At 39.1% G+C, this 27,810-nt stretch overlaps 1 protein-coding gene across 1 annotated transcript in view; it reads right to left on the bottom strand.

The window, feature by feature from the left end:
• Positions 1 to 5,426: 5,426 nt before the first annotated feature.
• Positions 5,427 to 27,810, bottom strand: part of MTAP (methylthioadenosine phosphorylase) — a 32,175-nt gene continuing 9,791 nt past the window's right edge. Inside the window, exons 3-8 of the mRNA XM_064403345.1 lie at positions 25,212 to 25,270; positions 22,820 to 22,987; positions 17,637 to 17,739; positions 13,925 to 14,164; positions 13,268 to 13,390; positions 5,427 to 6,347 (exon numbers count right to left, since the gene is read on the bottom strand). Coding sequence (XP_064259415.1) covers positions 6,309 to 6,347; positions 13,268 to 13,390; positions 13,925 to 14,164; positions 17,637 to 17,739; positions 22,820 to 22,987; positions 25,212 to 25,270 — 732 coding nt within the window. The 3' untranslated portion in view covers positions 5,427 to 6,308. The remainder of the gene's footprint in view (positions 6,348 to 13,267; positions 13,391 to 13,924; positions 14,165 to 17,636; positions 17,740 to 22,819; positions 22,988 to 25,211; positions 25,271 to 27,810) is intronic.

Below are 27,810 nucleotides of genomic sequence, written 5' to 3' on the forward strand. Positions count from 1 at the left end.
TGCGCCTGGGGGCTAACAAGGACCAGTCACTCCTTTCGGGAAGCAGCCTCGCTCATGTCTTCCAAACAGAAACATTCTAACATGAGGAGCTGCACGGCAATCTAGAACATGAGAGTTTGATCTCCCAGGTGGAGAAAGAACCAGCAGCAGCTCCTTTTTCTCTCCCTGGTGCTGGTTGTTGACAGGTAGGAAAACAGCCATGCTGACACCTGGGAGGAGGGTATACAGAACAGAGGAGAAAAGACAGCAGAACAGGGGAGAAAAGACACAAGTCCAGCTCAAGCAAGAGGTGGCTGAGGAAAGCAGAGACAAACATGGCTGCATGTGCTTGAAAGGATGCACCAGGGACACGTATCCCTATGCCACTCCCTGCCAGCCTGGGCCAATGGTTTTGTTTGGCTTCTTGACACTCATCTTTGCAGAAATCCAATGCATGTGGCTGATGAGCAGTGGCACTTAAAAATCAGACAGCAGACTGTTTGGTGGAGCCAGTGAGAGGGCATTCCTTGTCTATGCAGAACAAGCACTTGAACATTGCTGGCTTTATGTTTTTGTTTTTTGTTTTTTTTTTTTTTCCCATCTGTTTTCTCTTTAGATGGTGAGCAGCCTAAGGGCCAGAGAAGAAAATGAGAGTCAACCCAAGGTAGCAGTAACACCATGGAGTGGAGAATTTGTACTAAACTGATCCAAGGACAGAGATTTATTTCACTGCTCTCACATGCAATTAAGGGGAAAGAAACTCCTACCACCACCATCCTCCTACTAGTTTATCTTGCTGGTTTACCTTGAGGCAGATGCAAAAGAATTATTTTAATGTTTGACTATGTTATGAAAACACAAAAAATGTATTTCAGAACCTTCTCATGCAGTTGATAAAAGCCCATATATATACAGCCCTTCATATACAGTTGATGTACAGCCCATATAAAGAACTAACTATTAAGATTCTAAGGTCAAATTAAAAGATTTCAGATGAAATGTCTTCCTTCTTGCACTAGAGGAACCACATTGTAGGAAACCAAATAACTGGACAGCATGTTTTCTCTAGAATATATTTCACTTACAACAGGCACTATTTTTAGTTCCAGTTCTTAGTGTCTGATCTATGACACCCCAATGTTCAGATTGAAAACATACTTTCAAGTATGCTTAATCATACAGGCTTAGCACCACAAATTGCCTTCATAGCAAAGGTGGTGGAGAAATTGACAATCATCTAAATAAACAATGGCAAACTTCTGTAAAAGTGTGATCCAATGTTAATTTAAATTCTTTTGCACTGTCCTACTTCAGCCAACACTGCAATGACAGTGGGGAGAAGAAGCAGCTGTCGTTAAAACAGTTAAGCCAGAATTTCCGTCTTAGAAGGCTGATCCCGCCCAGTGCCGAGCACCTCCTGAATTAATTTCTCTTCTTACTGATACTCAGCTGGCTTCAATAGACAAAATACTCTCTTACTGGTTCATTCTGGGAACACCAACTGCTCTCAGATCTGTTTTGAATACTAATACAGAACCTCAATTCTGATGTCATATGCCACCTATGCAAATTCTCCAAATGCCTTGGATATTAGCATGAAAGAGTGTTAAGTCTTAGATAAGTGAAAATGAGATATGAGTGGGCAATCTCATGTTAGCAAGATAGATCAATGGTAGGCCACAAAGAATGCTTTAGAGAAAACAAAAAAAGGAGAAAATTAGTAAATCTGCATCCTGGTCTAGTTTGTGCCATATTTGAACCCACAGTATTGCACTGCCATCAGAACATTATACTGCTAATATGCACACTGGAGGACGCTCTGAACAAAATAAAGGGAGATCTTATCCAAGATAAAAGGACTTCAAAAGCCATGGATAGCTGGGCCAAGCAAAAAACAACATCCAAACAATCAGTGAAGAGTGGGGTAGGAGATAATAGCAAGTCCACAGTCAGAAAGCAAGTGCTCACGATACAAGTAAGTGTGGGCTTGGAATATTGGAATATAGACAAGGGAGTTGAATCCTACTGAGTCCAAATACAGAAGTATCAGATGGAGTTCTGTTGCCTGGGACATCTGTGCCAAGATGAAGCAGAACTCCTAAAGAACATCACTGAAGAAACAGTTGGACAAAAGCTCCTGTGAGTGAGTGTATGTCTTCTCTGGCATGTCATTTGTGTGTTGAACTTACCCTGCTGAGACATTTCTGGATGTTTAATAAAGTTCTGATCTCTGCCTTTAGACACCAGCTGAGAATCAAGTAAGAAATCAGTTGGCTATTTAACTGTGTTTCCTGGTCCTTGCCTAATATTGGCATGCCTCTTGCTTTGTGTATCTGTGCTATTTGCAAGCACTCAGTTCCACTCAGTCCCCCCTCTGTGTATGTGGCAAAGAAAACTAGGCTTTTAGCATTTATTTCTAACATACCCACTGTTTCCAAGCTGCATTTCTCTATTCCCCCAAAGCATATTCTGCAGAGAAGTATGCGAGACTGATCTGCTCTTCAGCAGTTCCTGCAAGGTCTACGGGGTGTTCTCTTCAACACAAAGCTGAGACAGCATTTAGGCCATACAAATCAGTAAGTTTAGGACAATTCTGCTAGAGAACAAGAAGCAGATCTGGAAAACTTACAGTAAAATTCCACTAGCTAATACTTTATTAAGCTTTCCATGGTTCTAATCCATGTAATTTATGCACAGAGAAACTACATTTTTAGCTTCAGTGACCACTATTTATGCACCTGTCTGGAAGTGAATGATGTTTAGAAGAGGCTTTCAAGTGCTCTGTGAAACATACACATAGAAAGGAGACATGCTTCCTGCTGAAATCTTTGTTAATTTTTCTAAGACACAGCATTTGGTGTAAGACATGTCAGTGTAAAACCAGAAGCGTATAACATGTCTTACTTAACAATCCAAAACCATGAAGTCTCTCTAAGATAAGCAATAATATCAGTCAAGCTTGGAGGCCACACTTTGGAACCTGCGATGTTGGAAAACGAGGCTATTTACCAACCTATATCCTGATAAGCTATTTACCAGACCAAGATGCAATTTTCTAAGAGCCTCTAAACGGTACTTGCTAACACTGATCCTGATGTTATGAGATAGGAGCAACAAAAATACTCTGCACCACAATCCTTCACAGCAAATGGACTTAAAAACACTTGGGGAAAAAAAAAAAGTCATGGAAAGACATTCAGACTGAAATGTGGCAACTTTTATCAGTGAAGGCCTTTGCGCATCACTGTCTCATTCTTGTGAAACCAGACACAATCTGAGTCCAATAAAGGGCCATGATTCTTTGTTAGAATGTTTACTTGGTTTTAGTAATGCAATACATACAGTTTGTATCTTCTTCCTATTACACCTGCAGTTCTGCCTACCATAAATGCATTTCGTAAGACTGTTTAGAAAGGTCATTAAAATCACTCATATTTGGTCCTATCTTTACATAATTAAACATTATCCTATGTTTTTCTTGCCAATTACCATCTCTGTCAGTAGTCTTACGGATAAATTACTTGCAACACATTTCAGACCATAAAATGTACACTGACCTTAGCAAAAAGCACACTATACATTACCAGGATTTTATTGACTTTATATAAAAATTCTGCAGGAGATACTGTTAGGTACCAAGCCTGTGTTGACAGAGCAAGTAAATATGATGGAAAGGTCTCTTCCAGCCCAAACCACCAGTGACATATAGCTGAATCCTCCCACCATGGGCAGGGACACCTTCCACAGTCTTGGCTGATCAGAACTCTGCCTACCTGATTCTGAATGCTTCTTAAGACATCTGCAACTTCTCTGAGCAACTTGTTTCACTGTCTCAGCAGCCCCATGATAAAAAACACTTTTACACCCAATCTAAATATACCCACTTTAAAACTGTTGCCCTTTGTCCTGCCACTACAGGCTGTGGTGAAATGTCTCGCTCCTTCTTCCTCATAAGCCCCCTCTGTATTCTGAAAGGCCACTCTCAGGTCTCCCTAGAGCCTTTTCCTCTCCAGTCTGAACAATCCCAGCTCTCACAGCCTGTCCTCTTCGGAGAGGTGTTTCATCCCTTTGATCATCTTTGTGGCACTCTGCTGGACTTGCTCCAACACATCTTTCTTACAGAGTACCCCAAAACTGGATGCAATACTCCAGGTAGGGTCTCAAGAGAGCAAAGGGACAAAATCACCCCCACTAATCTGCTTTTGATGCAACCCAGGATGCAGGTGGACTTTTGAGCTGCGAGTGCACATTGCTGGCTCATGTTCAATTTTTCATCCACTAGCACACCAAAGTCCATCTCCATTAGGCTGATCTCAACCACCTTCACCTCAACTCAAATGCAGTACCTTCTGCTTGGCCTTGTTGAACTTGGGCCCCACTCCTTGAGCTGTCAAGGCCCCTCTGGATGACATTCCTTCCCCCACTCAACACTCAGCTTGCTGCTTTTGCCTTTAACAAACTCAATCCCACTATCTCATTTAACTGATGAAAATACTACACAGTACTGGTCCCAGGCCTCCGAGGGAAACCATTTGTTCCTGGTTTCCACTTGGACACTGAGCTATTGGCTGTAACTCTTTGGATGCATTCTTATCTATGTTCTCACCTAGACGTACTTATGAAGGATTTGTAACAGAAATGTGTAACAGAACCCACTACCTATGGACCTGCTCTGTGCCACTCTCCTGTGACACTAAGTAACCCAGTATATAAACAAAAAAAATTAGCATAACAATTACCATTATATGTCACTACCAAATGCAAAAAGAGAAACCCAAGGGGATTGAAAATGGACACCCAGAAAAAACTTTCTCTTAGAACACTTAGATATGAATTCTCTGGCTCTGATCCATTTCACCAAAAGTGCCAATAGAAGAAAGATAAAAATGGAAATTATTCTTAAATGATTTGGCTTAGTGGAAGGTAATGAAAGGTATGTTCAAGCTCTGGCTCCTGCAATCCAAATTTTTAAAAAAATACCACGAATACAGAAAATTGGTTAAGCTGTTCTCCCCAGTACCTGAAAAGCACCTCTACTGGTTTTGCTATGAAGAATACATCCAGATATAAGGCTTTCACAGCAGGAGACTGGGTGTCTAACAGAAAAAGACTAGGAAGCTAAAATGCTTGTGTACCCGCTTCCTTCTATTTTCCTTTGGATTAGGTTTTTTTTTTTTTTACACTACCATGAGGATCCTTACCGTTCATGTTTCTGATCTTTTCTTTGCACTCTGATCCACTTCTGCCTCAGCAATCCCTGCTGTTCAGGGACTTAGAACCTAAAGTTCTGAGCAGCACAGTATTTTATAAAAAGTGTCTTTCTGAAAGTGTTGTTTACAAGGTATCATCACCAACCTGTTTCATGAATGGCAAAAATCACTGTGAGATATAATGACTAGAAGTAAATAAACATCCCCCCGCCGATTTCCACACATCTTGGAGAAGCATACATTTCATTTGTTTTATTTACTAGACAAGAAGTAGCAGGTTATTTTATTAAAATAAAACTGTATTAAAAAATTGAAATGCATACATTCAAACCACTCGAGCACATTCATCACTTAATATAGGAACTAAAATTGAGCTGTTCAATAAAGCAGAAAATGGGTGTGTTTGGGACACTGTCAGCAAAGTACTTTTTCTGTGCAGTTCTGTAAGTCACGTAAATACATCTTCAGGCACGAATTTGGTTTAGGCATTATTTCAGTCTCCAACACTAACTCATTACACAACTGTTGTTGTGACAGAACCACCATAATTATTAAACCAGGTCTTCTAGCACACAAAACAAATACACTGCTTTAAAAAAATCACTGGAATAAAAAATATGGATAATGTATAAAAATAGTATAATTTTAATTTGAAATTGTTTGATCAGTTTTTCTGTTATGTTTCTGAAGTGAATTGTAACCATGTGCCTTGTTAAAGGAAAAGATGGAGGTAGAAAGAGCAACACAAATAGCCTGTGAATCTGCTTTCATAGATCTTATTTTATGAAACTGCAACAACAATATTACTTAGACTTTCCTTTCTACCATCAGTTAAAAGGTACCACTGAATAGAGGATACTGACTCTTTTTCTCTCTCAGATACAGTTTGCCAGTAGGGCTACTTATAGTTGAAAACATACTAAAAATCTAATTTTAACCATCTTATATGTGATCAAACCAACAAAGATTTTAACAGCAGCCTTACACATGATCATTGATCAAGGTTTAGTCCATTCTTTTAAGCTTGCAACAATTTTTGAAGATATTATGACCTCTGAAAGCTCGAAAGTGATCCACACTTCCTTGAACGCACTGAAACGTCAAGGTTCATCCAGGTTGTTACTGCTTTGGCAGGATGACCGAACACTGCACCGTTGTCTGAAATACAAAGAAACAGAAGATAAATGCTTCTCTCACCAGTGCAGAGAGAATTACTTTTCATTGTAAAGGTCGATTATGTAGCTTCCATTTGGGTACAAACATGTAAATCCTTTCACGTGCATCGCATCTCCAACTTTTTCCAACACCACAAAAGTCAATATTATTACAAGGAGGGCATACACACACAATGAGTTTTCATTACAACTTTTGCAAAGCTATGTGATAGGATTATTGGTATGGAGAAGAACAACCATATTGTAAAACCACTGATTTATGAACTTTGGGCTTACAGACTGCAAATGAAAAATTGTGCAGCATGCTTTCTGTGATTTCTACATGACTTTCCATCAATTCTGAAGTACTGCTATCAAGAACAGGAACCAGCCAGATGGCACTGACTGTGAGTGAATGAAATACTCCAGTTATGTAGGGACAGGCAACTATGACATTAGCCACTTTCAAGGGCAGTGTCTAAGAAACATTTTAATCTCAGCTTTTGTGAGAAGTTCTTGGCCTGCAAGTACCCCTGCAAATAGACCAATGCAACTACAGTTGAAGTGAAGCCTTGATGATTTTTCCTCCTCCAAATAAAGTATTCACCTGAGCCAATATAGTGATCACATATGTACACATTCACTGACCAGTATCACTGATGAGATATTTTTTGAGGAAGAAAATTACTCCAAGATATTTACAAGATTAGAGTTCTAAATACAGAACTTAGGAATGTAAGTTTCAGTTTGAGGTAGACTAGAAAAAATGACTGAAAAAATACTAAGCTTTATGTCCTTCAACTTGTTACCTGTCAAATCACATAAATGTCCAAGTGACTCCCTGAACTGAAATACATCTACAGTTATCTTAACCCAATCTAAACTACCCTAGAGTATTCACTTACCACAACTCTCAAAATACAGCATTATTCCTTGCATCAGAGATCTGACAAATACATTTCTCACAGGCTAGTACAGAAGTTCAAGAAAAAGGCAGGTAGTACCAGCAGGTTTCCCCACAGAGCCAAGAAGTTTACCTAAGGAACACTCACAAAAGCTGACACCTTACTACAAGCTGATCTTACAGCCACACTGTAAAAAATCAGTTCTAACAGGACATGCCTTTTACCATTATAGTGCAAATTCTCTCCTGATACTCATGGGGTTGACCCTTATTGTAATATAATAAAGGTACAAAGCTCGATTCCCAGTTATGATGAGCTAAAATTCTTTTCAACAGGACAGTTTTTTTCTAACTCATACTTTTCTTAGCAAAGATTAAAAAGAAGTCTTGAAACATATGAAATTGTCTGCTGCCACCAATTAATTTACTTCATGGACAATGAGCCCATGCTTTACATGGTAAGTTTTTGTTATCAATGCTTTGGCTGCAGTTCTTGCTGTCTTTGACATCTCTTCCAATTGTCAACTATAGACAAGCTTCCATTGTCCTGAAAGCATCCCTAACATACCCGCACTTCCATCTGGGTTCTCTCTTTGCAGCTGGTTTCTGCTTCCAAACCTTGACTGCTGCATTTTTGCACTAGAGCTGTTTCCTGTGCAAAGTCTTTCTGTGGATCAGAACACTGCCCTTAAAGACCTGCCAACTTTCTGGAGCAAATTGACTCTTCAGAGCTGTCTCCTATGAGATTATACATACTAATTCATTGATTGGAAACAAGGATGCTCACCTGAACTCCAGCAACTGTACTGTTAATTGCCTTACTTGCTCCTCATAGGATGTTGAATGACACAATTTCATGAAGATTACAGCAACAACTGTCAGTAATTATCACCTCACTAAACAACTCTTCTCAGTTAACAGCACATCCAGTGTATCACCCATGACTGACCAGCCTATCCAGAAATTTCCTTGACACCAACCACAAATCACTTGGACCATTGTGATCAAAAGCATCATCTGTGTTTCCTGACACATGACACACATGTGGTCATACCCTGTTCTGTAAGAGGGAGGGCTTTAACCTGACACTGGAAAATTATCTCTTTACAGCAAGAAAGCCACAAATTACTGGCCTAAAGACATCTTAGACAGTTAAAAATTAGTAACTTTTGAAGTACACTTACTGACATATTAAAGATTACATAATACAGTAAAGAGAAGCAAGCAGCCTATCCTTTATCCAAAAAAACAGCCCTGGGACATTTTGTTTCAACACCAAAGTTTTTCCTTGAAATTACAGTGAGATTCAGAGGTGACACCACTGGCATGTCTGTTGACCTGGGATTAATACTTCTACACAAGGAGACAGAGAAAAAAAGGTGGGCAGAGACTGACAGCACATTTTCTCTTGCCAGGTGAAGTTCCTCCTGTCAAAGCAGACAGATTACAGATCTTGGAGAAGAAAAGCTGTGTCTATGTAGAACTTTACTGTTTCACAAGCTTCTCCAACACTAAATCAGACATTTGCCCATTTGACATGCACAGCTGTGGCTTGGATATATTCTGTCACTGACAGGAGTGTACCAGCTGCAGTCTTACTCAGCTTGCTCCTTGTCTGTGCTCCTTAACATATTTCCACAGCGCAAGAAAGAGCTGCTGCCTTCAAGCTCTAGGAAAAGAGCTCCAAAACAATTTAATAATTCCACCATCTGGCCTTTAAAACTCACACTATAAAATATACTGAAGTACAATACAAGACAATAGATTAAAAAAACACTTTATGGTTCAAGTACATACTCGTACAGAGGCAGATACATGTATCTTTCTCTTTGCTTCCCTGCAAAATTTCCTCTCATTCATTAAAACCAGTCCTTCCTCTGCTTTATCACCACTGAATTCCCCAAACAAGAACATTTGTAGCCTTTCCTGATGTTCCTATGTAAAATTAAAGGAAGCCTCCAAAGCCTTTGGAGCTTCACAATTTCTCACTATTCCAGAGTTCTTGTTCTTTCAAGTCATCAACCCTTGTGGCTCCTACTTTCTTGATATAAAATTTCAATTCCCACTGCCTCTTTCCAGTCTTCCAATGCCTTCAGATCAACTCTCTTTCTCAGTATACTATCACTCAAACCTGTCTGCAAAGAACATAAATACCTAAGAATTGAAGGTGAACCGATTTCATTATTCATCATTGATACAAGGCAGTAGATAAGTAAAAGAAAAAGAGTTAAGAAGCAACATTAGGACTGAGTGACCCTTCCTCTGGTGAACCACATTTTCTTCTTAGGGGTCTGAGCTGGAAGAAGCACTTGACAATGAACTGAAAGAACAGCTGGCATTTATTGCAGGGGAATACTGCAAATGTAGTGCCAGCTCTCTTTCACTTCCAATGAAGATTCAAGACAATCATGAAAAGGAAGACAGGAGGACACTGCTCACTGAAGTATACCTTTCAGAAACCAAGGCAGATTCATCAGTACTTAAGCAACATAATATAATTGGGAACCATTTCCTTTCACGCCAGTATGAAAAAAAAAAAGTGCCTGAGGAATATCTAGCATATTATTTGTTCATATTCATATGAATATCTAGCATATTATTTGTTTATAATTCAATATTATTTGTTCAAACTCTGAGTTTGCTCTATAGCTAGGCATCTGTATTAAAAAATGTAGTCCTATTCTCTGAAAATGTCTTCTGTGGATTAGAGGCAAGAAGCAATAGTGATTTTGGTGCCTCCCTTATCCATCCAATGATACAATTTCCTAAAGAATGCAAAAAGGAAAGAAAAAAGTTGATTACCTCTCTCATATGTACAGAGGGAACATTAAAATAACTGTTTCAGATAACCAGGTGAGGAAGATTCATAAAGATAATTCAGGCACTCTTAAAGAAAAGTAGGTTTTCACTAAAGAATTGACAAAAGACTAATTTCAAGAATTTGGGTTAGAATTCTACAAATCTGACCTGGTCATTTATGATTGAGAAGTGGCTGAGGTGCATTTTACTGAACGTCTTCCCTTCATGACATTGACTAAACTAGAGATGAAAATCACTGATACGACATATTGAGTTTGTGTGGCCTGGTTTTGGTAGCAAGGGTCTATGGGGCGGCCTCTGTGAGAGGCCCAGCACAGCCAACCTGTGGTGGCTTCAAAGATGGACATGCTGATGGACATGGTCAATTAGAAATGATGGTAATGCCTCTGTGATAACACACTTAAGAAGAATTCAAAAGTAAAACGGGTTGTGTAGTTGTAATTGCAGCCAGAGAAGAGTGGAGTGAGAACATGTGCAGACACCAAGTAAACTCTTTGAGAACTCTGCAGACGCCAAGGTCAGTGCAGAAGGAGGGGCACATGGTGCTCCAGGCACTGGAGCCGAGATCCCCTACAGGCTGTGGCGCAGCCCATTGTGAAGCAGCTGTGCCCCTGCAGTCCATTAGAAAATCTGGTAATGCCTCTATGAAAACTATGGGAACTCTCTTTTTCTTCATCTGCTTGGGGTGGGGGGGCCATCAGTCCCCTTTCCAGTGGGGCCAGTGGACCATGCTGTGAGGGGCCATCCTGGTGCTGAGAGCGGCCCTGCAGCCGAGACCCAGAGCGGCCGGGGCCAGGAGTGGCCACACAGCTGCTGCCATCTTGGCACGGCCAGCGATGGACTTTGCCTGCCTGGCTACTTCTAGCCTGCCACACTGCAAACAGAAGGGCAGAAGCAGTGGCAGTAGCTTCTCCTTTTTGGCACTTGCACAAAGAGAGGCACTAAGCGGAGCTGGCGCCATGGTGGCCAGCACGGCCCACAAGGTGCCGGTGGGGACCCCATGATCAGTGGCGAAAAGCATGGCAAAAATTCCCTGATACAGAGCCCGGTCAAAATCAATTTTTCATCACTGCAGGACTTTTTAACAACTTTTCAAGTGATAGAACTTGAGAACAAACAAACCTATGAACACAAATTCTCTCCTGAATCAGAAAAAAGAGAAAAAATGAAGACACGTGAGGAGAACAACATGGTGACACTGAGGTCGGTGAAAAGGAGGGAAGGGGAGGAGGAGGTGCTCCAGATGTCAGAGCTGAGATTCTTCTTCAAGCTGTGGTGAGGACTATAATACAACAAACTGTTACCCTGTAATTCATGAAGTGCATGAGGGATGCACAATTCACCCACAGGTCGTGAGAAAAATGTGCTCGTGCTGGAGAGTGCAGATGCTGAAAAGCTGTGATCTGGTGACAGGCTTGAACAGAGAGAGAGAACCCTTACTTCCAGAGGCAGAGGAAGAGGAGCCTTGCTTCCAAACTATAACAGCTCATCCTTAAAAGACTATACCCTATGAACTAAAATACCCACAAAAAACAGTTGTGGGAAAACTGTTTGCCCTTGGGAGAGACTCAGGTTGCAGCAGAATGGGCAGGACTACTGAAAATTAGAATGACGTTGGAGAAGTTCACAGAAAACTGTCTCCTGTGAGAAAGACCCCATGGCATGGTAAAAGACTCCCCTCCCTAAGCAAACTGAAGATTTTTAGAGGTGACAAACTCTAAAAGTAAAACCCCCGTGTTTTGTCTCTCTTTGCTGTCAATGGGAAGGAAAGAAGCGCTGGGGGAGTGGAGGAAAGGTGTTCTAAAGGTTTTAGTTCTCAATATCCTCTTTTAATTCTGTTAATAAATTTTTTCTTTATACTTTTAAAAGTTTTCAGTCTGTTTTGCCCTTAGAGTGTTTTCTCCTAATCTTCATCTCATCCCACGAACCTTTTAATTTCTTTTTCTTACCCCCTCATCTGCTCAACTACAGCAGAGAAGAATGAGTGAATGATTTTTCATGGGTGCACTGGCATTTGGCCAGTGTCAAAACTGCAACATTTTTGGTGGAGAATACAGGCAAACATGAGGAATTTGAGATAGGGACATTAATTGGGAGAAATAATGGGCAAAACAAGTATTAAATCACAAAATTAAGTAGAATGATAATGGAGAATTTGTATTGTAATTGTAGTGAAAATCTAGGGGTGGATTTTTTGTGTAATCTGTCTTTTTGATTCTGTGTCATGACTGTACCTTAGATTAAACGTAGAGAATTTTTTCTTCTGTTTAGTTCAGTAGTTTTGTGTTGTTGTAACTAAGGATTATATGTTGAGTGTAATTTTGATAATAATTGTTAAATATTCATAGAAGACAGAGGTGGAATTATCCTGCTCTGGTTTTGTCAGTATTATATTCAATCAATATCTCTAAGCTGAGCTTGTATTGCTCATGACAGTATTTGATGAATGATTTCTCCTGGCCCTTATCTCAACCCAGTCAAAAAAGCTTGTTGAGAAGCTTGATAGACATCCAAACTGTTTTAACATTGTTTTCCCCCTCTTTGTTATATCCACAAACGAATCTCAAGTATGCCTGTGAAATACAGATGATAAAAAACACAAGTAAACCGTGTCTAAGAAAAACTCTCCTTAAGAACTCCCTTGCCAAAATATTTTGAAATGTTTTTCTTTTTTCTATTTTTTTAATGCACCTTGGACTTAAAATCTATGGAGAACACAATTCTAGTAATTTCAAAGTGGCTATTACCCAGACCTTTTAAGACTCTTCCTGTTCTACATATTAAAGTGAGCATAATATTTTTGGTTTGCTTCAGTCTCTTCCACTTGATTCTTCTTTATGCTAAGACCCAAGATCAGAGTTTCATTTGGATACTCACATATATTTGTATCTTAATTTGTATCTCATTTATTTGTATCTCATGAACATCTTATGGTTGATGTCTCGCTTCATCAACCATATATAGCTATTTGGTTTTTTTAACCTTTTCTAAAACTTCTTGTAAAACTGAAGCTAGATCTTGGCAACAAAACTTGCAAGAATTGTGTAGAATCTGTCCACCCTCCTAGAATGAATTTGGTTTGAAGCATTTACTCTGAAACAATTTGATTTAAGCAAAAACATCCTGTAACATACACCTGTGTTGTGTGTGCACACACATACGCTGTCCCTGGTATCCATCAGCCTCATTCACATACTTACTTTCAGAGTGTGCAGGGTGCTGGTCCATTCCATGGAGCCTATCTGAGGTATGGCAGTAAGCAGTATGCTTGTAGCCTTATTTGCATTCCCTTTCAGCGTCTTTAAAACTTTATCCACAGAAACCTAGAAATACAATACACCTGAGTGGTGTCTCTCAATTTTGATGGCACACATTTTAAACACACAAATAAATTTAACTCAGAAGTGAAATAGTGAAGCCTTAGAATATCAGTCTTTTTAGATAGTGCAAATGTTTTTTCCTCTGTGTGTGTATGGTTTATACCTGTTTATTGCAAACAAATAGGAGAACTAAATCATATACATGTTTTGCACAGAGCTGCAAAAGGAAAATCACCAGACCAATTGCAGTCACAAAGAAGACAAGTCACACAGAATCCGTGAGCTTCATACTCACAGACCCCCTGATTCAGACAACAGGAAACAAAAGGTTTGCTAGTAGTGAGGCAGGTTCATGAAAATGAATGTAATACCAGCAATTGACTCTATTTTTACTTTCACAATAATTAATCAAGAATAACTCAGGGATTCTAATGTAATTAAGAACAGATTTAGTACAGTATGTCATCTCTGATCAAAACCTACATATTCTCATCCAAATCTCTTAGGGCAACACCAGAGGAAAAAAGTTTCACTCACAGCTTCTTCATGTTCCTTCCAGCAGTCATAATCTGTTGCCATGGCAATACTAGCATAACTCATTCCAGCTTCCTTTGCAAGAATCACTTCAGGCACTGTAGTCATGTTGATAACATCAGCTCCCCAACTGCGAAACACACAGCTTTCTGCTCGAGAGCTGAAACGTGGGCCTTCAATTGTGATCATTGTCCCCTTGGAGTGGCACTGGAGGCCCAGCTTCTTGGCAGTCTCAATAAGAACCTACAAAACATGCCAATGTCAAAGAAAGGAAATAATTCCCTTCGTGCACTGCCTTTGCATTCCATCACAAACTTGCACACAAAAGAAGTTAGCTTTATACAGAGTAGTCATATTTCATATGACTACAGTTGTCCAAAACCAAAGATGAGTTTTGTTTTCTTCACCCAACAAGAAAAAATAATAGTCCTGCCAACAAGGATGAACTTGAATTCATCTGATTTTGTTAGTATCAGCTGGATGACTGCTTTCAATGCAGACCAAGAAGACTGAAACAGCATTTTTCACACATTTAGATCATGCCTACATTGCAGGCAGAACTGCAGGTAAAAGCATTCCACTGGTCACTACATTATCATATGGTGGAGCTGAGCCAGTGAAAACAGTAGTAAGAAATTTTTATTTTGAAAGTAAAACTTTACAAGCAGATACTTCAAAGAGCACCCTAAGAATCTGTACAGAAATTATTACCACATTTTCTCACGCCAGTGGCTGAGCTGTATACTGGACATATAGCATGTAGGCTGTTAGGGGTTAGCTTTCTTTCCTTTTGCTCAGAAGAGCAGAATTTTTCCCTTAAGTTGCTAGGAAACTTTAACGACTAAGTACCTAAGGAAAAACAGGGTACTGAAGAAAAACAGAAGAAGCAGCCAGGCTCAGGGGAGTGGGGCAGGCAAAGGAGGGCTGGGGCAGCTGCTAGCTCTCCTGCTCTGAGACTTTGCTCTGTGGCTTCAGAGGAGGATGGTCTGAACTGCTGCTTCGGAAAGGGAATTTGCTGCTGTTTCTGGAGCCCAGCTCAGTCCTGGGTTTCTGCTGTGGGCTCAGTGCTCTGAGAGTCCTGCTGTGGCCCCGGGATCGGCTGCCATGGGGTTTCTGGAGCGAAGCCTCTCCTCATCGCTTCCCGTCTGGGCCCAGCCGCCATTGCCGCGCTCCCCGCGCCCGCGCCACAGCGCCCCCTGCCGGCGCGGGGCAGTCCCCGCGGGAGCAGCAGCGCCCCCTGCCGGCCGCGGGCTCCAGGGGCTGCTCCGTGCTGACCTGAGCTCGCTGCTCTTCCATTCTCCTTCAATACACGCCACCAAAGAGCTGATAGTCCTGCTCCAGTGTCTTTGCCTGAGAGACCCTTAATTTCAAACTTATAATAATTCAGAGGGAGAGAGTTTACATCCTCCATTCCAAGGGAGGCTCCTGCCTTCCCTAGCAGACACCTGTCTTTGAAACCGAGACAACTTCCCATCAGTTTTTTTAGTTGTAATGAGAACCTCGTACATGGCAGAATAATCCTGACTTTCTCTCTTGGTATCAGCCTAGATAATGCCAGTTGATACAGCTGGAATAACAGGATACTGGCCTAGATAAATGGAACTAGGATGCCCATCACTGTCCTGAGTAGGAAAGTGAAAGGAACCATGATAACATCTATTTAAAATGGCCATCAACAACAAAAAAACAAAACAAAAAAAAAAGGTAGAAAAGAAAGCAAAAGCACTTCCAAAAATTGTGGTAGGCCAGGAGGAATCTGACATAACCACAGGTGAACAGTATCTTTCTGAAACTCTTTATGAAGGTCCAACTTAACTGCCTATAGGATGTTGTGTTGAGCCTCAGTTTCTAAAAGCAACAATACTCAAGACATTATTCAAAATTTCTGAGAGGAAAAGATAAACTCCATGTAGATTCTCATTTAACTTACAGTGCATAAACCAACTAGACCAGATCATTTTAATGTATCTGCACAAATGCAATATAATATGAAGGTTTCAGATGTTTTGTTGCAAAATTCCTTAAATATGTCACATTCACAATTTTGGCTTTTTTATTATTATTGCACTTATCTATGAAATTCCTCTCAACTGGGATAAACTGGGCTAAAATGATCCCAACAATTTTCAGACACAGTTTCAGGAAAAAAATTAAATCACTTCTATCTGGTATTTTCTAAGTGAAGTGAAGTGAAAGTACTCATTCTCGCAACGAGCTCAAAACCCACATGTTTTTTAAAACATCTCTCAGGCTGATTAGAATACACAGGCTAATGAGATAATGATCACATGTGAGATTGGGAAGTACCTAAATGTTTTTTCTCTGTTTGAAAAGGCACATTTCTCTGCTGGCTTTTAAAAAAAATGTAAAACCCAAACAACATCTCTACCTAGTTAACAACCAAAAGAAAACTTTTCTGCAGTATCAGGAAATGTCTTATGTATGAGTACTTACTTTAAAAAAAAAAAAAGACAATGTGAAGTACTGCCAATCACCAAAGTAATAACATTTTTTAATCCATTTCATAAACTCCTTGCATCTGCTGCAACATAACATCATGCTTGCAGAAGAAAATAACTAAACACCAACTAATCTTTGGTAAGAGCATGTAGCTGGGCTCTTTTTGCAAGAAAAATGCAAAGCATTTTGCAAATTTAGTGCTCATTGAAAGAAGGACAAAAGCATGCACATGTATAATATGCAGTGGTTTGTTTCTTCATGAGACATAAAATATCTTTAGCTCATTGTAAAACAACTTGATTCCCAATGCAGACATCTCTAAACCACAGTGTGGCCACAGTGACACTGAATTGGGACAAAAGCAGAATAGCTCAGTAGTCCAATGTTTGTACATGCTCTGGTTATTTGTGCTACCTGCTTCACAATTCAGCTTTGTCTTGATTGCAGAGAGCAGGTCTCTCAGATGAACATGACTGATTCTGTAAGTACAACTGTTCCTCTGAAGAATGTATCTCCGTGCAGCTACATATCAGAGCATTCCACAACACCACAAAATATGCAGTTCAATATTCACCTTCCTTTTCCCTCAACTCTAGGAATACACTAAGGTGACATTGTTAATCAAATAGACTCCTCCCAGAAGCTTATAAAGGTGCTGAAAAATAGAGAAGTGTTTCACACTCAGTAGTATGAGAAGCCTGAAAATCTTGAAGTGACACAATTGAGAGCAACAAGTAGGAATAAATGACAAATACAATTTGGTTTCAGTGCTTTAACATCCTAAGCCTTGACTCTCCATCACCACCCACCTCTACAACACACAAAAGCACAAATGCAATACTGTAATTTTTGTGAATGTGAAAGCACTACTTGTTTAAATATTTGAGTATGTAGAGTGCCTCTACCATAGGTGCAGCTTTATTCAGAAAAAATGGAACTAATTTCTAATTCTAACTGCTTTTTTCACTTCATGGCTTTCTTGGCTGGTTACTTGATTAAAATAAAGATCTTTTGTCCTGTTATTAAGACTCTAGGAAAATACATTGCCAACTGACTTAGGACGACAGACACAAGATCTTTTATTTCCCATGCTTTCTAAATGTTATATTTGTCCTTAATACCATGGTGTATCTGAGAAAGAGGACAAAGAGGTGTGTATTGCCTCTGTATTCTAAGAATGCACAATTAGGCTAATATATCACAAATAAGTGCCATAAAAACAACATTTCTTAATACTATTACAGAATTCACTAACCTCTCTGGTTTTGGTGCAGAAAGGCTCAGCCATTGGAATATGACATACTCCTGAGAGAGTGGAATGCTGTCCATCATATAAAGTACAATGTCTTTTAGTTGTCCTAGAAAAGCAGAAAACTCGCTTAGAGAGAACAGAAAGAGAAAGCAACGAATTGATACAAACCAAGAAACACAGCATCCCTGGGAGTGGAAGAAAAAATAAGGATGATATTAGTGACCACCAGTAATCCTATTCTGCCTCTGCACAAACCTTTGCAAATAGAGCTGGAGACTATAAAACTGTTACTCCACTAGTCCACTGTCAATTCGTTATGAAAATCTTTTGTTAACCAAGACAGTGAAATGCTGATTTGTTCCTAAATGACACAAACAGCCCTATTGTGATGCGATTCTACTGCAAAACAACCAGTTAATTTATTAATCAGGTATGTAACCTCTGGAAAAACCTATAAGTAATCTTTAAGAAAGGAAAGAAATAAAATCTCAACTACCACAAGGCTAGTCAAAATAGTACTTGTTTGTATCACTGCATTCCTATATCCCAAAGGATAGGAATTTACAGAAACAGCTTTTAGCATGAAGGAAATGTAAATTCCACTAGAAAAAAACCTTGGAACAGGATGTTCTGAGAACTTCATATTCTCAGAAAGATCACACACACATGCAGTGCCAGCTTCCAAGTAAAAGAATCCTTTTTCTCTCTTCTTGCAATGGATTGAAATGGTCAAGCATTGAAATTACCATTCAGCATGCCATTTTGGAGCACATGGAACTGCTACCCACTACCACTTCACCCTCAAAAGCACTGCCTCCAGCTAATCCACCCAACTGGATGGTGCAAACCATCTGGAATAATGTTCTTAGACACTCCCTTCTTCCCTGCAGGACGTAACATACTGTGCTTTACAAGAGAAAATAAAGACAATAGCCAAATTCAATCTGCAGTTGGAATACAAAGTATCTGCTGGTAATACTTTTTAAAACAGCTCCCCAGTAAAGTCAGTAGGAAATACTTAAACTTTTAAATACATTTTATATGTTAGAGTAGGTTTGGACAAAAAAAAACGCATCAAAAATGCATCAATAGGATGCATTAAGAATGAAAGTACTGCCAATGACCAATTCTTAAGAATGAGATTATAAAACAGGCAAGAGATGGACAAATTAAAAACATCTGGAAAATGTGATACAGCTGTTAAAATCAGATGAACCACTAAAATTAATTCTTTCTTTATGGGATACTGAAAAGCTGCAAATAGAATATATGTGACTTTTCACACTTTTCTATTTTGTCTGCTAGTGAATTATTTAGAGTTGGAGGAAATGGTAAAAGCCACAATCCATTTCCTGAATTATGGTATTTCAGATGCTGTTAGCCTGGCACTTCCAATAAGAAAAGCCCAAGGAAAGATCTCATATGCATAAATATTAATATCTGACTTTCATATACTCTGTGTTCTTTGAAGATAATAGCCGCATCATTACATGGACTCATAAAGAAATCTCACTATGTTTTGCATCATTCATACAAACTGCATGGGACTAAGTAACAACAGTAAGTTCTATAAATGATTTGAGCAATAGACCACATGTGTTCACACTTAGATAATTTCTCTTCTCCATCTGCTGTAGTTTAAATCCACCTGGAAATTAAACCCCATTAAGCCCCTGTACCTGCAGCAACAGTTACACTTTTAATCTGACAATAAGGTGGCTTTTGCTCTTTCATTTTGGTTTTATCACAGTAACACAGGACTTTCATGTAATTCTCACTGTGACTGATTGTAGGAAGCAAAATACAACTCAAACAAATGAACAAACCAGTAATTTCCATCTGTGACAAACAGCCCTCTACCATTTCCATCACCTTCATTCTTCTTCCAGTAGTGTTGAATTATCAAACTACTGGTAATTAAAGAACAAAATGTAAATTCAGACCGGCATAAGGGTACAAAAAGCAGTCTCAGTATGCTCAGCAACTTCAGGGACACTGAAAGAAAATTCTACAAAAAAAATTTACAAGGTGTGACAATATTGCAGTAATTGTAGTTGTGTTTGTGGCACAGAGAACTGAAACAGTAAAACTGGCAGCTGTTACAGGAAGCTATTTTCTGCATCTCCCCAACTGAGCTCAGTCATTCACGTAAGTAGTTCTTGTCTTGCTCTTGTCTTCCTAGCAAATATCAGCAGCAAACCAAACAAAGTATTCTAAAGCCCTAAATTATCCTGATGTAGTCAACTGATTAACAGTACTGCAATTAACACGAATCAAAGGCAGAAAAAAATTATCCTTAAAGTACCTTTTTCAAGAAGAGAACAACTTTTGCAGCCTATAGTAGCAAGTGGTTATTTTTGGATTTGGAAGCAAGGAGGACACAATATATATGTATTTTTGTATTTATTTAATAAAATGTATATTTTTTTGTTTAAATACACAAAATACTAAGCATAAAGAAAGCAGAGACTATATATGGAATCAAACACTATGTGGTAATGACCTGCAGAATTAGACTCTCGAAAGTTTGGAAATCTTATACAGTTGTAATTATACCTATTAAGTATTTCACACTGAAAATCAAACCTATGCGAGGCAGAAGTCCTACACAACTCTTTATATTGCAATCCTGTCATTAATCTCATGGTGCACATGCCAAGGAGGGCAAATTACAGTAGCTGCCAACAGTTTTTTGCTGAGCTCTAGCTCTTCTCCAATTCCTATTCACTATTACTTCTTTTTGCTTCACACCTATAAGGAGAATTGAGAATAGGAATTCTCCCTATTGAGAACATATATAGCGAGAGCCCAGATACTAAAAGGTACCTGGACACCAGAAGACCCTGTTTTAATGGTGGCCTGAGTAAAGCCTTGCCACCTAGACCACAATTTCTTTCCTATGTACTGCCTGGCATGGTTAACCACTATATAGAAGCCAGAATACCTTTCAAGAGAAATAATTGACTGTTTTTGCAAATTTAACCAGTACCATCTTTCCAAGACTATTAATATTGTTTGCATTACCCTGACCTTCTATTAGAAGCTATTTCAGAAACATTCCATATTTTCAGACTTTGGTGGACAACTAAAATATTCCATCCCATGAAAATATGTTCCCATCAGTAGTGCTGCTGGCATAATGACTTATATAATGCAATCACTCTTAGACTGCTGTGCAGGGCTAAATGCAGACCCTATCTCCAAAGACCTGGCAGTCTAACACTCCCTGGCAGAGAACATTATGAGAAAAAGGCATGACACAGAAATTCAGCTGTCAAAAGAGACAGACTATTACAATGTATCATTTTTAAAAATTAAACTGCATGTTGGGGATGATTTAAAAATTCATATTACATATAATTTTCCACACTGAAACATTTTCATATACTTTTCTGAGAAGCTTTTTGGTTTCCTGATCCACTAAACAAGTAACAAAAAGTTTCCACTTGCCTACATCAAAACGGAAACTTACTTGCCCAAACAAAACACTGCTCACAAATAGGTTACACCATTACTACTGGTGACCATCTGAATAAACTCTAAATGAAAACAGAGATCACAGAACAGCTGAGGATAGAAGTGGCCTCTGCAGGTCCACCTAGAATGGACTGTCCTGGTTCATATCCAGAGGCTTTGAGTACCTTCAAGGACAGAGATTGCCACTTTTCTGGGCAAACCCGTGCCAGTACTCAGTCACCTTCAGTAGAAAGTGTTCACTGATGCTCAGAGGGAACGCCTTGTGTTTCAGTCTGTTCTTACTGCCTCTGATCCTGCCATTGATGGACAGAGCTTGGTTTCTTCTATGCATCCTTCCTTCAGGTATTCTACACATCAATGATATTCCCCCTTGAGTCTAGTCTTTTTCAGGCTGAACAGTCTCACTGCCTCAGCCTCTCCTCTTAGGAGAGATGCTCCAGCCCTTTAGCATTTTCATAATTTGCTGTTGGGCTCTCTCTAGAACGTCCATGTCCAAATTGCATTGTAGAGCCCAGAACTGCGTACAGTACTCCAGGTGTGGTTCACCAATGGCAAATAGAGGCTCCTGTCACTCACCCAGGAGTCTGCCATGTGATAATGCAGTCAAAATAACTAGTGCTTGACTCACAAACATCCACACCATGTCCCCAAGTCTGTTTAATATCTTTCCTACATAGATCAATATTAATATAAAAAAAAAAGAGTATTGTCAGCAATATAGCTCATATTCACCCATAAATCAACTCTAGTATAACAGGAAGCATTTTATATGGGGCTTGCCCCTGCAGGGTACTTAATAATTTAGACACTGTACCTAAAACTTATTCTTACAATTAAAAAAGCAGTTCAGTCACACATGCAAAAATAAAGTAAGTCAAAATTTGAATAGCACTGCAGTGCGGGGAACAAATCTAGGTTTACATGTTCAGTTGGCAATGAAATACTACCAGCAGCACCACAAATATCCAATGAAGCTGCATTAGCCATTTTAAATACTTCAAACTATGTGGAATAAATAAAGACTTCAAGATATAATACTCCTCCAAGTATTAAAAGTAAATTTACCCTTAAAATATGCAACCAGATCTTTGAATTATTGGTGTCGCTAGTGGTCTTTAAATGCAGCTTTATTTTGCCCCAGCTTTGCTTGAATTTTTCTAGTCAGATGATCAAGGAGGACAGGACTGGCTGGTGTACAAAGGCTTTGGAAACAAATTTACTTCCTTATGATTCTTAACAAATAACATATGTTCTTGTTTTAAAACAACCTCCTCGCTCTTGTTACTGTGCTGCATTTATCTCTCTTCTGCAGGACCTCATTATAATGACATATATTTACCTACTATGCTTTCTTGTACCACTCCATCTCATTTCAGATTCTTCATAAAGCTTGGAATGGCCTGTGCTGTTATTCATGTTTCTCTCCCACATATAAGAATGGAAGATTTCTTTTCTTTCTGAAGAGTCTTCCCATGGAGCTACACTTTGGCTCATTTATGGCCATTCTTCAACACATAGTACTTCTGTGTCTGTTAGAATGGAACTTCTTATAATCATATTCCCATTTCCTATTATATTTTTTGTATGAATTTTACTTTTTGACAGAAGAACTGAGGTTACCATCTTATTTTACAAAAACTTAATTTAAAATGAACATGTTATTATATGGTTTAACACTGTTTCTCCTCTTTTTCCTTCTTCTTACTCACCTGTCTATGAACTGGTCAATTATGACAAGATCACCAGGTTGTATTTCCTCTCGTAATGAACCACAGGCAGTAGTCACTAATACATGGGAACAATTTTCTTCCTTTAATGCCCAGATATTGGCACGGTAATTGACGTTCGATGGCATAATTGTATGATGCCTTCCATGTCTGCAAAGATACATGAAGCAAGAGAGTAAAATAAATCAGACTAAAATTGCCTTCCTTCTCCCAAATAAGGAGACTTTCAGGAAACATATTTCCCCTAACAATATTGGAAGTGGAACTGGCCATTTCAGCTACTTCTAGTATATTTTATTTTCCTAAATGTATTGAGTTTCTCCTGGAATTCAATTTAAGAAGCAGTAGTATAATTTTCTTTTTAAATGCAAAATTTTAAGTTCAAGTCTGTAATGAAAAGAATCTTAAAAATACAATTCAAATATACATCAGCAGCCTCAAGATTAAAATAAACATTTTTCTCTGAATCTTCTAAGTCAGTTCCACAGATTCTGAAACCCTTTTTCCAAACACTACAGGGAAGATTTATATTCACCTCCACGAATTTTCTGCCCAGAAGCATTGCTTGTATTCTCCTACACAAAGAGCGGCACAGCACAAAACATTGTGTTGTAATCTGTCATCTTTCCAAAGAAAACAGTAGAATCATCACATTTTTCTCTTTGATCTTTAAGTGATCTGACAGCTTTCATAAATTAAAAGTATGACTTCATACTGCTGCAGTATTCCTTTTCACCAAGACAGGAAATACTTGGTCTTATAAGCACAAGCTTTTGTGCTGTCTCTGTCTTTGCTACAGAAGCACATAATTTACATGATTAAACACATTAGAAAATTATTTTCAACCATGTAAGAGAAAAGAAGGAACTTAATTTCTCAACTGATTTTTTCCAGAGGCCAAAAAGCCCTAAGAATTTGATCGTTCAGGAACTACACATAACATGATCAAGCACTGTCAGTCAGAATTCCCATGTTGTCATTAGCATTTCTGATGAGCTACTAGGCACACAGATCTATTGCATTATTGCAGTTGCTGTCAATCTTCTTATGGAATACACATGCCTTTTCTTTTCCAATCTGATTCAGAAGCCAAAACACAAAGAAAAATTTGCAGGTACCTTAGCCCTAAAAAGAAACTCAGGAGGTTTCTGCATGAATAGTCATAAATCCCAGGGAGAAGGTAAACCACAGCCATGTTGTTCAGACATCTGTGGTTCAAGGTCTAGCTTGAAACAGTACAGCAATGAGAACTTGACGTAGCAGTTCATTTGAGAAAATGAGAAAAATGTTGTCCAGGTGTAATAAATACATGAACAAAGTCCATGAAAGATAAGAAAAATAAAACCACAGACAGAAGTGTCATAGACATGGTTAGCAGTCAGCAGCTTTAATGGAAAAACACTGGAATGAAAAGAATCAGGGCCCTGAGTGCACCACTGGGTCTTAAGTGCCCTGGCCAGTCTCACCCTGGGCCTCCACAGAAACTCTTGATGTCTGTGACCCTGGGTGCTCCTGCCTCCAAGCTCAGGCCCCAGTCTTCACCCCTTGCCTGAGCTATGTCAGTGTGCCAGTCCCCAACTCAGTACCTCCCACAGCCTTCAGATCTATGCTGTAGATTGTATCCAGACCAGGATGGGCTTTACACACACACTACAGCCTTCTCTCTCACCTCCTACGTTTCCTGCCTGGGTTCCCTGGATGGATCCTATGCTTTATTAATTACCTTGACTTGGTCTGCTGAGAGACCCTGTCACCAGCACCTGCTCTGTCCATTCTGCTCAGGTGCCATGAACTGTGTTAGTATTCTTACATTTAATACAGTAGCATGTTGGTCTTAGACACTCATGGTTACACCTGTATGAAATTTCCACACATTCATCTGCAGATTCTGCTTCCAGAGTCTCTTAAAGTATAGTAGAAATGTCTGAATAAAAATTGTATAGGGAGGGAGAACTGCAGGGAATGCAGACCCCTAAGCAATAATTGTAACAGCAACAGGATTCAATAATCTAAGGGAATGATTTGGAGGAGTTTACAGTGGTACCAGAGGCATAGTTCATCTGCAGGCAGACATTTTCTCTATTTCTCAAAGAAAATCTACAATCATAGTGAGCAGATGAATTGATTAGTAAGGTTATCAGCATCACCTCCCACTAGATGTTTTTTACCTAACCTAGATAGCATTTTGAAAACTCTCAGTCCTTGCAGCATCTAACTTTTTTTATGAAAAAACCCAAACTTGTGCTCAACTTTGCCAGCAACCCACACAGAGCAAGATGATGTCAGAGCAGAAATTTCAGTTCACCTAATGAAAAGAGAAAAAATTCTGAGAAGACTTTAAGACAATACAAACACCCTTAAAATGCTCATTTACCTTGCCAAGAGCACACAGTCCACATTTTTGATCTTTCCCAAAATCAGAGCATCCGATGGCTGCAACACAAGCACATAAGAATGAGTTACCATCTGACGATCACATTACAAACCTTTACTACTACCTAAAAATAACTACAACAGTTACAGAAGAAAATAGTGGTTACCATTGTAGTCTCACATTTTCTTGAGCTCAGCTCTGTAATTTGATATGGCAGGTTAGTAAAACAGCATGAAACAGGAAGATCAAACTTGAAACAGGAAGGATTACCAAAAATTTTCTGTGTTCATATGAAAATTAACATTGCAACACTTCGGGGTTTGAAACTGTAATACTTTTTTTCTATTATATCAAAAAAGTATTTCAAACACAAAAATAGTAGCATGCACATGCTCTTTCCTGTAAACTTCAGATTCTTTTTGCTAAATAGGTGCCATTCTCTACTAAAGCCCTCTTCCAGCATAAAAACTATTTAATCTGTGTGTTTCCATAACACTCACCACTCTCTTCTCTGTCCATTTTCTAATGTGGGCTTGCAGTATGGTGTGAAGAGTTCTGGATTCCTTCAACCCATCCCTCACTCAGCCCCAGCTTCCTGAAAAACTCTCTTCCCTGCTGCTGGGAGTCCTGCTTTTGGTAAATGAAATGTGATCTAACTGAAAAATTCTGGTACATAAGCGGCAGAAGCAGTGTTGTATTTGCTCAGCCCAGGGACTTCTCTACAGCTACACAACAAGTAAACACAATCTTCCTGACTACCAACCAACCAGAAGAAGAGAGCATTTTGATTTTAGCTGTCCAGCTGGAACATGTACCTTGCCACAGAGATGGGTCATCCCGCCCGTAAGAGGCAGCCACCAAGTCATCAGTCACCATTACATAAATTAACTGCTCTGTGGGCTGCGTTCTGCTCCTGGCCTTCAGGGATCTGTAATATACTATGCTGTAGCTTTCCTTATTGCTAAAACAACTACTAACAAAACCATGGTTTATTTACTGATCACAAGTTTGCAAGTGTCTTGACTCACACATTTGCATTTAGAAATGTTCTGCTGCCAGCTACTTGATGGAAAAGAAATAAAATTGTAATGCTAGATGCAATATTTCAATTAGCATTTATTTTACAGCTGTTGATTTTATTATACACTTGAAAATTTGCAGAGGTTGACAATGAAGTGATATGCGAGCCCCCTGTTAAAGATACCCATTTCTAAAGAAAACATCACCTTCTACTTCTTATCGCACTGCTCTTTTTGGTAATTATTCATTTGAAAGCTCTCTAAAGCAACATAACTTACTCAATCACCAAGGTTGAAATTCTGACAGACACTTATTACTGCTTTTTAAAAAATGAGAGACCATTCCAGAAAATTTATGTTTAGAACAGTACTTATTCTGACTTTTTTTTCCCATTTAATATTAAACTATTGATAGTCAAGTGTTTAATCTTTACCTTACATACACTCTTCTCAAACAAACATGGCTTTAAGAGTGAAATTTCATATAGGGCAAGAGCCTTGCTGTTTAATGGCCACAGCAACTTGCCATTACAGCATTCCATAACAAGGAAGGTTCACAAAAATTAGCATTTGGGATTTTGTTTTGTTTACACACATTTGCTGTGCTAAGTAATAAGCACTTATTAAAACTGGGGACTTAAGTCCCCAAAAGACTATAAAAATATTATTAAAAACTAAAGAGCAAAAGTTCTTGCCTCCTATCAAAAAGGTCAGCAACTTGAAGACTGGGATCTTTGCTTTATAAGTAATATATTCAAGTTACTCCAAGAGGTAAATTTAAGTTTATACACATTTTCAAAAGATGTGGGGTAGTTTGATATTCATTCCCACCACAGAACTGCACTGAATTCTGGCATACACTGATGATGAGAAAGAGCATAACAGCTTTGAAATTCACAGGCTTCAAAATCTAGTTGCTGCAGCCAGCATTTCCTTCCCTATCAGCTCGTACCCTACTACTTCAAAAGTCTTCAGGATAGTTGTGTAACAGTGTGGCTGACACCTTTGCACTGATCTCCATGAAATGCATTCTGCACATTTTGCACGTGATATACCGAATATCTTTTTGGCACATGATTTCTAGAAAAAATGGAAGAGAAAAATAAATACTTTGAACAAAGAGAGTACTGCTAAATGATGAGTGGACAGTTTAAGGAAAGAATTGCAGATACTGCATCACGCTTCATTAAAAGACATTGAATAAAAATCACACAATCACAGAATTGCTAGGGTTGGAAAAGACCCGTGGAGATCTGCTAGTCCTGCCTTCCGTCCAAGGCAGGCTTGCCTAGGTTACACAAGGACACATCCTGGTGGGGTTTCAATGCCTTCAGCAAGGGAGGCTCCGTGACCTTATTGGGCAGCCTGTTCCAAGGCTTTGCCACCATCAATGTGAAGAAATTCTTCCTCATATTGTCTTTTAGTTTGTGGCCATTACTGCTTATCCTGTCACTGAGCACCACTGAAAAGAGTCTGGTATCATCTGCTGGGCACCCATCCTTAAAATACTTGTATGTACTGACATGATCCCCTCTCAGTCTTCTCCTTTCTGGACTAAGAAGGCCCAGCTTCCACAATCT

Source organism: Passer domesticus, chromosome Z (assembly GCF_036417665.1).
Source record: "Passer domesticus isolate bPasDom1 chromosome Z, bPasDom1.hap1, whole genome shotgun sequence".
Taxonomy (NCBI): domain Eukaryota; kingdom Metazoa; phylum Chordata; class Aves; order Passeriformes; family Passeridae; genus Passer; species Passer domesticus.